Source organism: Citrus clementina, unplaced genomic scaffold (genome assembly GCF_000493195.1).
Source record: "Citrus clementina cultivar Clemenules unplaced genomic scaffold, Citrus_clementina_v1.0 scaffold_3, whole genome shotgun sequence".
NCBI lineage: Eukaryota > Viridiplantae > Streptophyta > Magnoliopsida > Sapindales > Rutaceae > Citrus > Citrus x clementina.
This window is the reverse complement of record NW_006262339.1, coordinates 47,541,324-47,559,061: the sequence shown is the minus strand read 5'-3', so window position 1 is coordinate 47,559,061 and position 17,738 is coordinate 47,541,324. Positions and strand designations below refer to the sequence as shown.

General features: G+C 34.7%; 2 protein-coding genes across 9 annotated transcripts; both read left to right on the top strand.

Annotated features, from left to right (window-relative positions):
- The first annotated feature begins 1,525 nt into the window (after positions 1-1,525).
- Positions 1,526-6,073, top strand: LOC18049235 (metal tolerance protein 1). 8 transcript variants are annotated; one of them, XM_024188547.1, is made up of 3 exons: positions 1,526-1,946; positions 3,869-5,102; positions 5,680-6,073. In XM_024188547.1, the coding sequence occupies exon 2, from the start codon at positions 3,869-3,871 to the stop codon at positions 5,099-5,101; it is 1,233 nt and encodes a 410-aa protein (XP_024044315.1). In that variant the 5' UTR covers positions 1,526-1,946; the 3' UTR covers position 5,102; positions 5,680-6,073. The 8 variants fall into 8 exon arrangements, with proteins under 8 accessions (XP_024044315.1, XP_006444721.2, XP_024044316.1 ...); XM_006444658.2 differs by having other exon boundaries at positions 5,431-6,073; XM_024188548.1 differs by having other exon boundaries at positions 5,707-5,724.
- Positions 6,074-7,957: 1,884 nt separating this feature from the next.
- LOC18049234 (transcription factor bHLH57) lies at positions 7,958-10,998 on the top strand. The gene is made up of 4 exons (XM_006444656.2): positions 7,958-8,483; positions 8,871-9,566; positions 9,703-10,137; positions 10,240-10,998. The coding sequence occupies exons 1-4, from the start codon at positions 8,451-8,453 to the stop codon at positions 10,321-10,323; spliced, it is 1,248 nt and encodes a 415-aa protein (XP_006444719.1). The 5' UTR covers positions 7,958-8,450; the 3' UTR covers positions 10,324-10,998.
- The last annotated feature ends 6,740 nt before the right edge of the window (positions 10,999-17,738 follow it).

Genomic DNA, 17,738 nt, shown 5'->3' with positions numbered 1-17,738 from the left:
GGGTGCTAAGAATACATTAATTTTACTTACATTTTTCAAGTTAGAAAGAATAAAGATAAATATTTAATTTATTTCGACAATTAGCTGGTTAAAAACAATTAAGCTTAGCCAGAGAGCCACTTAAAAGTTATGTAGTGGATATGATTTTGTCCAGATAAAAGGTATTGAGAAAGTGTGCTTCTAATCAAATTTACCAAAAGAATTGAATGAGAAAAATAATAGTGGCCATTAAAAGAGGAAAAATTGTGGAGGTTTATTTTGTCCAGAAATCAATCAAATAGCATAACGCGTTATGTGGACAGCGCAAGGGAGAGCACTGCTTCTGGGTTTATGCCAATATTCCTCGAGTGAGCCCTAAATCGTTTGAATCATCCTGCATTTGAGAATAATTTATTTCATTTTCCTATGATTTGTTTAGATTATGTTGCTGCTCCGTATAGCCGGAGCCTTTTTTTTTTCTTTTCTTTTCTTTTGTTGGTGCGTGTATAAATTAAATTAAATCATGGAGACGGCGGTGACGAGAGTCATCCGAATTAAAACACACCCATAATTAATCAGCTTACCAACTTAATGAACAAGCCAACTCTTAGCAATAAAATATTTGCACCTTATTCTGCGTATGGGTTTGTCAATTATTATGGGTATATGCGTATGGCTAGGCCGCATATAGAAAGACTCTTGACAAATTGGGCTGAAGCGAAGAGGGAGTTGGGACTACTGGCACAGCTTCAAAGTCCATTTTTTAAAATACCCCATTAAACAAATAAATAAATTTATTATTTTAGTAATAAGACTGTAGCCAATTCCTAATAATACACGTATGACCAGGTTTCCTTCTTCACATATTATCAATTAAAGTAACAATAATTAGATATGTGAAAAATAAATCCAAATCTTCCACACGAATGAAAATTCTATTTTGGGTATTCGAGGTCTTATCTTAGTTATGTTCATTTCTCCACGGTTACTAATCGAGTGCCAATTCACCTTTACCATTGTTTGTTATATATCATATATATATATATATATTAGGGAAGAAACAAATATTTTATTTTATTTTTAGAAAATAAAAATGCATAGGTGTTTCAAAATAGAAAACTCTTGATTTAGTTGTTTTACGAAAGGGGCTGTGTGGCGAATTTAGAGGGGTGCTAATAGCAACACGTCACTCATTTCATGAATAAATAAACCCAATGGAAGATTTTGGTTGGGCTGGAAATTGAACCCAGTATGATAAATCGCCAGACTGGCCTGGTTTGAATACCTTGCTTGCGGGCGTGCCCTTGAAAAAGTGCTGGACCCTGAGGCTCAGGCGCTCAGCTCCGCTGTCCACTCACACTTACTGTATATAAATAATCAATCAATCAATCAATCAGCAACCTGCCTTATTATAATAATAGAATAATATTAGTGACTTAATCAATGCTTATCATTCACATAAAACATATTTTTAACTTTATTAAGAATATTCTCAAGAGATTCCCACCGTGCTGGTGAACATATATTGGTCCAACTGAAAAAAGAAATTGATATGAATCTACAGGAGAACCTCATCAGAAAAAGCCGTGATTCTTCTGCTCATCAAACAATAGACGGAAGATCCAATCAAATTCCCAAAAGCACTTTTTGCAAATATTTGCTTTGTCCATATATATTTGGACTGGAACATTGAATCCATTCGCATCATGAGATTCGGAGTTCAGACCCACATGGACATGGGGCGGGCGGGGGCTCCAAACAAAAATGGCAGGTCCCTCTATTACCGGATAAATGAGTAGACTCTTTCAAATCCCGCAACGCCAACACAATAAAAACCTACAAACAAATTAAAAAAGTATTAAACCAAACTGTAAAACTAGACGAGGGAAATTACAGGAAGTCTCCGCTCTTCCCTCTCGTCTCCACCGTTGATTCGCTCCTAGCCAACCACACCGCTTCTCAAAACGGTGCGTATAAATAAGTATTTCCTCCTTCATCGTCTCATTGCATGATTTAATTATCAAAACTTTCATATTTATTACGCTGACGCTCTCGTTTTAGACTGATAATAATGTGGGCTTTGTTCTGGGTTCTTGTTCTTTTACGAGTTTAACTATTCATTGTTTATCCGTTTGTGTTCGCTGCTATCGCGTCTTTTTCTTTTTCTTTTGTCTTTTTCATGGGTATTGTTTGGTGCTTTGGTGCCGATACATTATGTAATCAAACCATTGGAGTATGATCAAATTTCCGTTTATTAATTAATTTTTTATGCTCTTTAGTTTAGACAAAGTTTTGGTTTATTTGTTGGGGCTTTTCCTGTTTTGTCTATTCTTGTTGTGTTCTTGTGTTGTTTATTTGTTGTGTTGTTTTCCAGCTCTTTTCGGAAATGATTTTGCTTTAAGCATGTTCCGGTTATTTTTTCTTTCGCCTAATCAATAAAATACTTTTATTGTAAGATTTATTTAAGGGAGATATATGTCTAATTGCACCTTAGAGCTGTTTAAGAGAGTGATATTGCTGGCTGAGCAAGCTTGTATTAAGTGAGCTGTTGCTGTCCTTTGCGGACCTTGCCGTGATCGACTTGATTAGCTGGGGTATATAACCTCCATAATCCTGGGATTTCTAGTTGTTAGGTTGATGCATATGCATTGGACAAGAAGATTTCAAAAAATCAATTCACATCTTATCGTTGATGCCAAATATTTCCACATTAGATTGATTGTTGGTATTTTGGACTAAAAAGATAAAACTTTTTGTCCATTTACATGTGCCTTTGAGGAATTGGTACTCTATTCTTGTTGAATGATTTTTGGTCTATGAGTAGTTTTAAGGAGTTAACGCTGATCTTCTGCATAAGCTCTCAAATGGGAAATTTTTCTTAAAGTTTTGCCTAACTTAGACAGATTTTGTATGTCTTTTCTCCCCATTGTTACTTCCTTTTACATAATATTCTTAATATGTATCATGCTGCCCTTTTTTTTCCCAAAAAAAAAAAAATGAGTTTGATGCTCTCCATATGATAGAAGTTCTAGTTTTGATGAAGATAGGGAAAAAGCTTTTTCTAGGCACAGCTATTAGTATTTTGCCTTAATAGCACTTTGCATTCCACAATATCTCTTCTTTTCCCGATTTCGGACATCCATGGGCTGAAGTCCACTCCCCACTTTTATCTATTTATTTCAGACACGCAATTAATGCCACCAAAATAGCTTGATTTTGATCTTCCTCTATGCCATTGTGACTTTTTAGGGCTTTTTACTTGAAAGAATGCCGACAGTAGCAAAAACTGTTCTTTATTGTTCATATATATTTCAAGTAACTTGAGGAAATGTCTTCCTAAATCACTTGTGTTGAGTTTTGTTTATTTTTGTTGAACAAAGAGCATGGGTTATTCTCTTGTCTATACTGTAAACGTGTGCTTTCAGTTGCTGACTTTTTCTTCTCTTGAACTTTTCGTAATATCTGATAAATTTATTCTAGCTTGATGGTGTTCCTACTTTTATGCAGTTCTTTTGTATCTAAAATCCCATAATAGCAGGCAAACATTGTACTTCCTCTATGCTCCTTCATCATTAATCAAAATTTTAATGTCTGGTGGTATTATGATAAGTTTGGTTTTCTTACTTCTTTGGTGACATATGTGATAAAATTGTTATTGATTCAGAAATCAAAAACATAAATCATCCTTCCATTTTTTGTAAATGTTTGAGTTTGTGATTATGCTCTAGCTTGTGATCTGCTGGAGCAACTGAAGCTCTTTTGATGGTTGAATGGGAAGATGGTGTAATGCATAATGATAATTCCAGTTACATGTAACTTCTGTGCATGCATTTTTTTATGCAAATTAATTTATAAATGTAATATTCATTATGTCATGATGAATTTTCAGATGGAAGGGCAAACTTCACAACATGGACAAATTATTGAAATAAACGTAGATGTTCCTGAGAGGGAAAGGAGCCTTGGAGGAAATAAGATCTGTGGGGAAGCACCTTGTGGATTTGCAGATGCTGCAACCAACTCTAATGATGCCAGAGAACGGTCAGCTTCCATGCGGAAGCTTCTAACGGCAGTTGCACTTTGTGTTGTGTTCATGAGCATTGAAGTGTTTGGTGGCATCAAGGCCAATAGTTTAGCAATATTGACTGATGCAGCACATTTGCTTTCAGATGTTGCGGCTTTTGCTATTTCTTTGTTCTCTTTATGGGCAGCAGGATGGGAATCAAATCCTCGTCAGTCCTATGGATTTTTCAGGGTTGAGATTCTTGGTGCTTTGGTTTCCATCCAGCTCATATGGTTGCTTGCTGGGATTTTAGTATATGAAGCCATTGTTAGACTCATTAATGAGACAAGTGAAGTTAATGGATTTCTAATGTTTCTTGTTGCTGCTTTTGGTCTTGTAGTGAACATCATCATGGCTCTTGTGTTAGGCCATGATCATGGCCATGGCCACGGCCACGGGCATGGTCATGATCATCACGATCATGGTATGGGCCACAGACATGGATCGAGGATCACCACAGATCATCATGAAGAGCACTCCAGAGGTGAGCACCACGATCACTGTGATGAAGAAAATCCGAAAACCGGGCACCACCATTTCCACGATAAACACCATCGTACTGGTGAAGTTCTTGCTGAGCCGTTAGTTGATAAACCAAAATGTGGACCTGAACAAAAGAAGCAACAAAACATTAATGTACGGGGAGCTTATCTGCATGTACTCGGAGATTCTATTCAGAGTATCGGGGTAATGATTGGAGGGGCAGTTATATGGTATAAGCCTGAATGGAAGATAGTTGATTTGATCTGCACCCTTATCTTTTCAGTTATTGTTTTGGGTACTACATTTAATATGTTGCGGAACATACTTGAAGTTCTAATGGAGAGCACACCAAGGGAGATTGATGCTACGAAACTTGAAAAGGGGATTTTGGAGATGGAGGAAGTCGTGGCCATTCATGAACTGCATATTTGGGCCATCACAGTAGGGAAAGTCCTGCTGGCATGCCATGTCAAAATCCAGCCAGAAGCAAATGCAGATCTGGTGCTGAACAATGTGATTGACTATATCAGAAGGGAGTATAACATCATTCATGTTACTATACAGATAGAACGTTAAGGTGAGATAGTGTTTTAGTTGTCTCTTTTGTCTGTTTCTATAGCCTCCAGTTCTTAGATCATTTGGATGGCTTCACTCTTATTAGTGATAGCTCTTCAGTGTTTGAGCATTGAAATTGATATGTAGGCAAGGGATGGTTGATTATTATTTTAATTTGCACATGATTACTGCTGTGTGCTACATGTCTAAAATTTATGGTCGAGTTAAATTTCCCCTCTTTCATGCCGTTGTATACCAGTTACCACTTTAGTTTCATACATATATATAATATTCTCTTTATGGGAAGACAATATCATCTGTCTTTGAGAGAAGAAAATGTATTTCTACAGCCACAGCCCAAAGGCATGCATCAATACATCAACCATTTATGTAAATTGGGATCTACCACCTGCAAGTTTCTCAAGTGTCGCAGGCTTCAAATGAGTTAAGCGGTTATTGCTTCTCTCCGTGAAATTTGTCCAGTTAATTGCTGGTGGAGTCATGATGTTGGGAGGTGGGGGCGGTTTTGTCACCCAACTGAATGAGTTTAACTCGTGAATAACCAAGTATTGTTTTATTTGCTTATTGAATGACAACAGCACCTTCAGTAATCAGTACATGCACAGGATGTAGTGCTTGAAGCCACTGTACTCAAGCTTCACCTTGACGATGAGGTATAAAGTTCCAAGGGCCTTTTGTTAGCTATGAAAAGATTCCTACAACAGATATTTGATTGTAACTGCTAGTAAGTTCCACTGTTACTGCTTTTTTACTTTTCCCCTTTTTTTTTAATGGTGCCTGAAGGTGTGCAGTTTATCAATGAACTACACGACAGTGTCCTAAGTTTTGCAGTTCTTGAGAAGGAGAATGCATATGGTTCTGTGGCTATAAACAGAACGTGGGATAGTTCTGTTGGTGGAAAATGTAGACCATAGTTGAAATGGATAAGATTCGTAGACTTTGTTATGAGAGTTTTAATGTTCTTCTTTGGGATTTTGTTGGGTTGAATTTGTCCTCTTTGTGAACTGTGTCTAATGCAATCTCTGTTGCATCTTGTGAAACTGCGATCACAGAGCACACACTCACATGCCTATCTTCCCACATATTAATATTATTCGATGGATTGTGAGCTCTTGGTTTGCTTTGCTGCCCATGATGTTGAGAGGAGGTTGCCACATCTCACATTGGATGATTATCAAGAAAGAATTTTACGGATTCTTACAGGTAATTGCAACTATGTTCTCCTAGAAACGCATGTATGTAATTATTATTATTTTTTAACGATAGGTAAAAAAAAAAAAATCACCCACTTACAAAAGCAAAGCAAGAGTTTGCATTATTTTGCATTACAAATAGTAATGATGCAATTGATCAGACAAGATTTAATGGGGATTAGTGATTTTACGCAGCCATTCTCTGCATTGATTATCAGCTTTTTGACTTGGTTTCATTGATGAACATAATTAAAGCTGAAGAACCGCGAAGAAAGGACTCCCTATTGAATTAAAAGGCCATACTTGCAATCTAGGATCCAATCCCATTATGAATTTCAATTGGCGATAATTTTTTTGTCCCATTACATTTAATGCAAAATCATGGGCACAGCCACTGGTATAGGTCCCAGTCAAAAAAAATTATCAATAATTGATTTTAAAAAAAAGAACACAATGAACCTGCCCAAAATATCCTCAAGACACAAATTGATAAAATTTGAACGAATGCAATTGCTTTTAACCATTCACATTGCCACTCCAAATTCTCCTCTATCTATCCAGAAAAAACAAGAAAAACAAAATGTGATAAGTTGATTAGTCCTCAATGTCCTTGTTGGGGTTACAAATGCCACTGTCGATGCCCTACTTAACAAGGTAGCCTGATAATCATAAGCTTTGTGTAGGGCACCACCTCCCATGTGCAGCAATTTAAAATAGATAAAGTAAAGAATAATAGAAAAAAAAAATGTGAGCAGAAGTTTAGGCATTATGCACTAACATTTATAGTGGGTTATTTATAAATTTGAGTAGGATGGTGCCTTTATGTTTCCTTTTTTTTTTTTTAAATTTACCGTAGGTTATGTTTTTAACATTTATAGTGGGTTATTTATAAATTTGAGTGGATGGTTGACATATCTCTTAAAAAGTCATTATTTATTAAGAGATTTTTTAAGTTATTAAAATAAGAGATAAAAAAAAATTTACACTATGATATTATGTATTTTGTCTTATAATATACTAAAGTGTGTAGTTTTTTTTTAAAAAAAATCTCTTACCTTAATAAAGTGTGAGATCTTTTATTAGAATATTATTTTTTGTTAAAAATATTGTAAGAAAATATATCTTTTTTTTATTTATTACATGAGAATATTACTCAGACTACAACTCATATTAAATAAGATTATAATTGATATTCTACATTCACTCAATTATATATTTTAATTAAGAAATAAAATATCTTCATATTGTGTTTGTGGAGTTCAAATTGCTGCCCTCCAACTTAGAGGGTAACAGTCCTAACCACTTCATGAAAGGCGAATGGCAAATATATCTTTTTTAAGTTGGGGGAAGTAACTTTTTTAGTCGGGGCTATACGTATTTGATATCAAATTCCAAATTAGTTTGTAAACAGTAATATATTTATTTGTAAGTGAATAACTTAGAAATTTGGAATAATGGAGAGATGGGGTGAGTGACTCTCGAAGCATTAATAATAACCAAAAAAGAGAGAGAGAGAGAGATCGATGTACGCCTGCCTACGCCTGACCTGTAAGCTTTAGAAAGAGTAGTCCCACAACAATCTGTCTGCGTAGCTGGACAAAACTGCCACCGCCAATAATGCTTTTGGGACCTTGTAAACCAGACAGGCAAAGGGCAAAGGGCAAAGGGCAAAGGGCTACCCTTAAAAACTAAAACCCCTCTCTCTCTCTCTCTCTCCTGCTCATTTCTCACCAACTCTCCTCAGTTCCCAAATATATCTGCTTCCTCCTCTATCTTTTAGTTCTTCATTAAAAAAAATATGTAATATATAAAATTAAAAAACACTTTGGCTTAGCCTTCTTTCCGCCTTTCATTCTTCACCACAATCTTTTTTTGTTTTTCCCTTTCCTTCACCACATGTTTTACCCACTTCGTTTTTCACTGTAATTAGTTTCCTCAATGGTTTAACAATTATTGCGCTATTTAAGAGTATCCAACGGAAGAAGAATTAAACAAATCTCCTGAGGGGTTGTAAATGGGGTCTCATTTCATTTATTACTATTAATGTTTCGTTAGCATCACTCTATGGAATGTTTGTGCCTCACTGAGAGAGAGAGAGAGAGAGAGTAAGAATTTAAGGCACAATACTTGGGACGACAGAGTTCAGGTTTGCTGTAATGGAGAAGCTCCAAGGACCCATTAATCCTTATGTATGTTACTTTCTTCATTTTAGTACCTCTCTTTCTCTCTCACTCTTGCTTTTCTTGTATCCCTTTTCTAGAATTAAGATTTGGACTGCTTTTACTCCTCTATTAATTAAGTGCTTGCATTCAATGCAACGCGTATTTTTTTTTTTCTGGGAAATACTAACATTTGCTGTTGCTGTTGCTGTTGCGCGGTTTCTTTATCTTACATTCCATTCTCATTCCACATTTATTCTCTTTTCTCTGTTGAGACTGAACAATTTTATGTTTTTATCCACCAATGCATGATGAAGAATGATTGTACTTTCTCTTGCGTTTAAGGGTAGGTGTGTAAAGCCCATTGTGCTAGCAGTTTCTTTATTTATTTGTCGCTGGGTTTTTGTTTTCTTGCAGTTCTTGGGAGACCATTTGAGCGTGGAGTGCTTCGAACAAGAATTCATCAACACGGGGGCGTTAAGATTTGAATTTGAAGAAGAAGATGAAGAAGGACCACAATTTACAACAACACCAAGCTTAGAAGACAAAATGCCATTTCTTCAAATGCTTCAAAGTGTAGGAACCCCATCTGTTTTCCCTTTCAAAGAACCAAACTTCCAGACACTGTTGAGACTCCAACACTTGAAGAAACCATGGGAATTGGTTAGCCCTTTCATGCCGGAAATGGAGGAAACTCAAATTCAAGCCCTAGAATTTGAAAGTTGCGTCACTCAAGAAACACTAGACTTGCACTCACCGGTCAAATTAGAAACCAAAGACCTTCAAAACCCACATTCAGTAACTTCGTGCATAGAGGGTTTGAGCTCAGAATCAAACCAAGAACATATACAAGTACAACCCAACTCGGACTCAGTAATAAATATTACTCACCCACCACAACAGCAAATCAGAGCTAAACAGTCCCAGTTCTCCAAATCCCCTCCCATCACCAGAGAAAAACGAAAGAGAAAACGAACAAAACCAATCAAAAACAAAGAAGAAGTAGAGAGCCAGCGCATGACCCACATTGCTGTTGAACGTAACCGCAGACGCCAAATGAACGACCACCTCAACACTCTTCGCTCCCTCATGCCTCCCGCTTACGTTCAAAGAGTAAAACAATCTAACAACCCTTCTGATGTTTTGAACATAACTACGAAAGTTTCTTTCTTTCTTTCTTTCCCCAGTTACTACATTTCATTAAAGATTCGTTTTTTATTTTCTATTTTCTTTGGTTGGTGGTTTAAAGGGTGACCAAGCGTCTATAATTGGCGGTGCAATAGACTTTGTGAAGGAACTGGAGCAGCTTTTACAATCTCTTGAAGCGCAAAAGAGAATGAGAATGGGCACAACAAGTGCAGCCACCTTAGAAGGCTGTGACAGTGCCACGTCGACAACCACTACCACCACCACCACAGACAAGGCCATTTTGAGCAATGTGTACTCGATGTCAAGGCCTGAAATTGGCAATTGTGAGGAGAAAATGAAGGCAGAGAGCAAGTTAGATGGGGCTGAGATTGAAGTCATTGTTATACATAATCATGTTAATCTCAAGATTCATTGTCCGAGAAGGCCTGGTCAGTTGTTGAAAGCCATTGTAGCACTTGAAGATCTGAGGCTTACTTTTTTGCACCTCAATATTACTTCCTCAGAAACTACAGTTCATTACTCCTTCAATCTCAAGGTACCTGTTTCAATTCCTTTTGACGAACCATTTTGACTTGGGTCTCAACAGATTAACTCTTGCAACTAAATTGTTTTCAAAACTTGGTTTTGCTGAGTACAGATCGAGGAAGACTGTAAGCTAGGGTCAGCGGAAGAGATAGCAGCAGCAGTTCATCAAATATTTAGCTACATCAACGGTAGCTGACTGGTCTACTGATTGAAGACGTACAGCTGACTTTAATTGCTTAGGGAGGACTAGGTTAGAAAGAAGAAACTAAGTGGAAGAGGAAAAAAAAAAATCAAATTACAGAAAAAAGAATAAAAATTGAGTAAATGGTGGTGGTGGGGCAACAGATAGAGGGCAGCCCAGCTTGAGCTTCGAGCTGTGTGGCTGTGCCAGAGAGGGCTAGCTGCAGGGCGCAGGCCAGACCACATGATGTTTACTTGTTAACCTAAAAAAGTTCCTTTTTGTGTTTTTTAATTATTAGAATATGTAATTCAGTTAGTTATTATTATTGTTCTTTTTCTGAAGGATTTTTGGATTTTGAGTGGGTGCATGTGAAGAGATGAGATTGGGAAGTGGGACCACACGTGCCTGGCTGAAGAAGGATCGAGTTTTGAATATCTAATTTTTCATGATTACATATACTGAATGATGCTTCTCTTTTCATTTTGACTTTGGGGTTGCGTCTGTCTGTATATACAAACGATGTTGTTGGTGCTTCATCATTAGACATCTCTGTGTGTGTGTGTCTCTCTCTCTTTCTCTCTTTTTTATTTTTTATTTTTTTTTTACTTTTGTACCTTCTTTTCTACTTGCTACGTACTCTTTAGCCTAGGTTATTGTAAAGTAGATAATAATGATTTATTTGTTTAATTGAGGGACCTTTTGAATGGATCTTGTTGTCTTGTCATTTTTCAATTTTTCTTTCGAAAATTATTACAAATCTGTCGAGCGTTACCACGAAATCAAATTTTGTTTCAGAAATTGTTACAGATCTTTCGAGCATTATCATGAAATCTTACAAATCTGTCCAAAGTACCCTTTTTTTTATAAAAAAAGAAAAAGAAAAAGAAAGAATCGTATGCGACCGCTTGTCTGTTTATTTTACCTCTTTTGAGTTTTTTTTTTTTCTTAAATGTTTAATTAAAAAGAATCATTTTAACCGTATCCAATGCAAAATGTGAAATGGAGAAACGGCATAGAAATTAAATATGAAGAAGATGGGTAATGATATCTGGAGAGAAGGAAAAATAATGATAAGATTATGAAATCCAACGAGCGGCCTCCATTTCACGACACAGGATCGCCTATTTCTATTAGTCAGTAGATGTATACCATTTATCCTCTCGGTTGACTCAGGCTTGACCGTGGCCGTCAGAAGGGACAAAATTCAATAACTACTTTTAATTTACTTACCAGCTAGCAGTAAAAATGTAAATAATTTTATAAATAAATAAATGGAATACAATTGAAAATGGAAGCGAGCAATATTTCAATAGTGACGGAACTACTTAACAGCAAGTGCATGGGCACGTCACAAGACCAAGACGAAGGCCGCGACCTGAATTTCTCAACAGTGGCATGTTGTTGGAAATTTAAAGTAACAAGTGACAGGCAGTGATATGATTTATCGATAACCCGGTATGAAAAGGGCAAAAAGAGAAGATGGAAGTGACGTCTGTGGAAGATTTTAGTTTCAGGAAGGAAAGGGTTTTTTGACGAGAATGGGCAAAGTCAAAGGGTGTGGGGGGTGGGCGTGTGAGAGAAAGCAAGGCTGTAACCTGTAAGGTGGCCTTAAGGGCAACGTCCGTCCCACCACGTTCCAGCACTCAGATTTGTCATACAGGCCAGGGGTTCAGAAGCGGAGCAACACGCATCCCCATGCGGTCGAAAAACCATCAGAGTACGTCTGCGCCGTGCTCATATCCCCCAGACTAATCACCTTCCCCTTTCTAGCCCCAGTCCAGTCCTAGTCTTAATTTTTACTTGGTTCCCGTGCCCTCTCCTTTTAATTTCGCCCTTCTTTATTCGTTAGCATTTTCTTATTACTTATAAATAAGTAAACCCAAATGCAATTATATATGCCTGTATTAATTAACGGGAACAATTAAATCTTTAAGTAATGAGTGAAAGTGGAGACGCAGCCTCGGCCTTGGGCATCTCCAAACATGATAGTAGAGTAACAGTAGTGGATCCGACGGAAGGAACATTGGTCTCACATTTTGGAGTAAGTGATGTTTTATTTGGAAAGTCGAGCCAAGCAATAACATACATGCATCTATATTCAACTTTTTATTGCGATTAATCTCGCATTTTCACAACATTATTCGCATTGCTTAGATTATTATTTTTAATCTTGCATTTCCAAATTGTCATTACCCCAAGGCGCCCTTCTTCTTTTTGTGTGTGTGTGTGTGTGTATATATATATATATATATATATAGCCGTCACCTGTGTGTAGACTTTCAACCAGCCAGAGAGATCACCTTTTTATCAGACACTGAACTTTTCTTCTGTTTTATTTTTCAGCTTTTTCCTTTTTCACAATCTTGCCCAATTACCAGTGAGGTGGCAATGTGATTATGTTCCTCATGGAACTATGCATTTCAATAATTCACCAGCACAGACGTCGCCTTTTAAAAATGAGAATTCAGGATTTTAAAATATTTTTAAAAGCTTTTACAATAATGTAGTAAGATTTTTCAGCGTCGTAAAAGATTTTACGGCACCTTCATTATATATATATAAACCAATAAAAAGGAGAGAAGAAAACTCGAGAAATTGTATCGAAAGATTAATTTACACGGTTCAAACTTCAAAGGAACTTCTTATGAAATAAAAAATAAAAAATAAAAACTTCAAAGAAACTTATAAAGTCCATTGAGAGGAGTTGAACAGCCAAAGTCAATGAAAATACTATTGGTTATCCTATCGTATTGACATCAAAGGAAGCAGAAGAAATTAAAAAAAAGAAGAAGAAGAGAGAACGAAAGCTGAATTACTAAACTAGAATATGAGTTTTAGAATTGGAATTAGAATCCAATTTATGTGTTTACTTTATTTTATATTGAAAGTAAATGATTTTAAATTGCAGTTTTATTCTTATTTAAAGAATTGTAGTTTTTAATTACAAAATTAATAAAAAAATTATTTGAAAACTAAAATATGTATTTTATTATATTTGCAAATTAATAATAATTATTAGTTTCTTAATTATGTAAATTAAAATCATTGATAAGATCAACACAAATTAGATATTATTATTAATAATATAGTACAAAATTAATATTTTCTTAGAATAAACTATTTATTATTAATAATATTAAATAAATAAAATACTATTATTTTTAAATAAATATAATAATAGTATATTTAAATAAGTTTAATATTATAAATTTTAATAAATTTAATTTATAAAATAAAATAATAAATATATTTATTAAATAAATATGATACTATTTATTTTATTTTATTAAATATAATTATTCTAAATTTAATAAAAAATGGATAAGAAATTCTAAAAAATGAATAGGGCCCACAAAGTGAGATTCTATTTCTCTCTTAAAATATATAAATAAATATTAGAGTGTGAGTAACCCACAGTCCTCACACCCACTCCAATAAGTAAACATAACATAAATAGATATAAGTTATATTATATTGTAATTTAACAATATTTTCTTTTATAATGAAAGAAAGACAAAAAAAGTGATTAAATCTCATCCGTCTATTCATTTTGTTATTATCTTTTCTATCTCTTTTGGAAAATTGGAATCATGATCATCAATAGAAAGACAGCAATCAAATCAAATTTCACCCGGCATTTTAATTATTCCTCCTCAAAAAACAATAAAAATTAAAAAGCAAAAATAAATAAAAATAACATTTTAGAGAGAGAGAGAGAGTTCTATGCAAAAATAGAAAGAAAATTGATGAAAACAACAATTTAGGGGATGTAAAAGAACCAAAAAAAAAAAAAAAAAGAAGATGCAGGCAGTTAAATGAATCGCAATGAAGGGTTGAATTGGCAAGACAACAGCATAATTAGATTATCCAATTCAACCATTCACTTCAGTAATTCTTGCTAGCGAGAGGGCTTCATAAAATATATAGGCGGTTATTATATTAAATATTGGTTTTTCGAGTGTTATGATCTAAAGACAAAGTCTACCATCTTATCAACAAATTCCAAAGAAGAAAGGTATGGGGAAATCAATGTACTGTTTTTTCACAGAGCACTACAAGTTTACAGTACACAACAAATTCCAAAGAGAGACAGTAGTATCTTAAATTTTTATTTTTTTTATTTTTTATTTAAAAAAAAAAAAAAAACAATGCCTCTTGACTTTTCTTTTAAGTCTTTGGCTGTGTATTTAGCCGGTTAAACCAGTTACTTGAGCCCAAAGCTGAGGTATTAAATTCTACTACTGAGGTCCTGATTAGAGATTCCCAAGCCTAGATAGAGTATCCAAATCATCATCAGATCAGACATGACCCTAGAGAGAGTTTTTTATTTTTATTTTCCTGGAAAAACCGTAAACCTTACGATTTTGTTGGACCCAAGCGTCGGATCTCGAGAGAGAGAGAGAGATATATTTATCACGAAACAGATGGCCTCATCACTGTACAATCAATCAACACGTTTAGCATCTTTGACACGGTCAACCTCAATCCCTCGCCGTCCCGTCATCTTCTGCTAATTACTCTCAAATTAAAGAGAATCAAAAGGGTCAACAAAAATGTAAAAACAAAAGTAAAAAAAAAAAAAAAAAGATTAGGTTTTGATGAGGGGGGGGGGGGGTGTCTTGTCCGGTCAATCACGCTTATCAGTGCGCGTGTGGCCACTGATTGCAATGCACTCAGACAGAAGTAGAACGCTTTTTGCTATTTGTTTGTTACACGTACACACGAAAGACGTTTAAGATCTTTTTGAGGATTTTTAGAAAAAAAATTGCAAGCGTTGCTTTCGGCGATACAGTATGTGTGTTGTGTCCTTTGGGCCTCGGCCGTAGGCGTGTGGGCATAGCCATAGCTTTCCAATTTTCATTGGGCATATGAGGAATAATCTTCGTGAGATGAGGTTAGTAAAGGAAATTAAAAAAGTAGAGAGCCCCCATATCGATGCTCGTCATGTGCAGGTCTGGGCACTGGTAGGGGCCAAGTGCCACACCGTGCATGGAAGTTACGTATGAATGGAATGGTGAAGCTTTAGGCTAAAAAGTGAAAAAGAAAATGCCATTTTAAGACAATTTACACGGCAAGGGAGCAAAATCATCGATAGAGACCAAATAATAATTTGCAGCAAAGTCAGTCAAGAAGACGGACAACTCGGAATGTAGGGACGTGGGATCAGTTAACTAATTTTTCGTAATAGGTGGAGAGGGAGAGAGAGACTCGTCATTCATGGGAATTGCAATTGGGATGTGAGGCTTTGGTTATTGGATCTTAGCAATTAAAAGGCTCCACCTTTACCCGTTTATTGTTTTACTTCGAGCTCGAAATGGGACCTTCACCTGCCCATGCCCTTTGTTTTTGTCACCATAGCTTTACCTTTTGCTTTAGGATGATTGCCAATTTACTCCTATTAAAATTAAGATATATTACTTTTTTTTTTACTACTTTTATAATATTTTAAAATCCCTTATCGTCAAAAAAATTTAAAGCAAAAGAGTGATAAATGAGTCGTTTGTTTGATAATTTATCTAGAGAATATAAAAAAAAATATTTATTGTAAGAAAAACATTAAAAAATAACAAAAATACAATAACAATATTTTTTATTTACAATGAAAAGATATATTTCTACTTTTTTGCACTTAGTTTTTTATTTTAATTTTTATTTGTATGATTTATTTAATTTATAATAAATATAAGTAAAAGTATATTTGAAAATAAAGATAATACCGTAAAATTATGCTATTGAGGGGTTATTACATATTATGAAGTCAATAGGGAGTAAATGACATTTATTAATTTCAGTTTGGAGAAAACTGACAATCTCCCTTTCTATTATTCTTTGATTTTGTATAATCACTTTTTGTATTCCAATGCCAATAAGGGATTATTGACTATTATAAAGACAACAGGGGATTAGTGGTACATATTAATTTCAGTATGGAGAAAAACTAGCTTATCTCCCTTTCTATTATTCTTTGATTTTGTATAATCACTTTTTCTATTCCGTACCAATAAAGGATTATTGGCTATTATGAAGACAATAAGGGATAAGTGGTATATATTAATTTCAGTATGGAAAAAAACTAACAATCTTCCTTTCTATTATTCTTTGATTTTGTATAATCACTTTTTGTATTTTAGTACCAATATATGTACCGAAAATCCATCCATAAAACTATCGAAATTAACGTTTTTTGTTAGAATTAATCCAAAATTTGGCAATGAACCATCGCCTACCAAGTCTAACCGGGCAATAGTTCATCGCTTAGATGCAACCAATCCAAAGGACAGTCCATTAATCAGACTGATTGCACTAACATCACTCAAGTATTAAAAAGAAAAAGATCTATTGATACGGTTTAACGGAATCTCAAGAAATATATCATTTTTATTTAGTAGATGGGATGGAAATTTCTACTTGCCTATTTGGTCCTCGTATTTACATTTTTTTCTTTTTTTAAAAAAAATAAACTCATATTTATGTTTCTATACTTCTAATATTACTAAACTTTTGATAATTTACATTTAGAAATAGGGTGGGGATATTTCCACTCCATTATTTTATAAATCTACCCCAATTTTAGAAAATAATAATAATAAGTTCTCATTATTTTTAAAATATACAAATTAACAAAAAATTTTACAATTAATCAATGATTAAATCTTTCTTTTAAATTTTTTATTAATTATCTTTTTTACTATTTTACCCTAATAATATAAAATGGCCAAATTGTCCTAAAAAATATGAGCTCTTAGATATGATATTGTAGGTATTTAGTTTTATTTGATTGAATTTCTAAAGTTTTTTCTTTTTTTATAATTTAAAAAAGATGATTTTATTATAATTATTTATTAAGAGTGATATAAAATATCACCATCCTTAGAGCATCTCCAAAAGACATTTCAAATAAGATTCTACTTCTTATTTGAAGAGCCACATCAATATTAAACACTCCAAAAGATACGTTAATTTAGATTCATCAAATAAAATTTGTTTCTCACTCTTCAATATTACCGAGTGAGTTTCTCCCTCTTCTTCGGGGAGGGAAGCCAGAAAGACATGCTTTAATGTCGGCTCATTGAATCCATTAAGCTTATAGAACAGCAGGGACATTCGCTTATAATGGAAGTCAAGATCCTTAGCATTGAGGGAGCAGCATTTCATGTTGAGGTAGTCTCGTCTGGCAGCTTCAAAGACTGCAGAAGGGTCGCCAAGGAATTGATCATGAAGTACAGCAAGAGCACTTGAAACTTCTGGAAGGTCAACAAACTGTAACTGGCGATATTGTCCTAACGAATCAAACCAATCTCTTAGAGCACCCGTAAAACGAGTAGCAAATTCTCTAAGGACTGATTGAGTTGTTGCTCCTGTTCTTAGCATCTGCAGGTCAATCCAGGCAGACATTTCATTGAGTCGGTCACGCCATTTATGAGATGGAA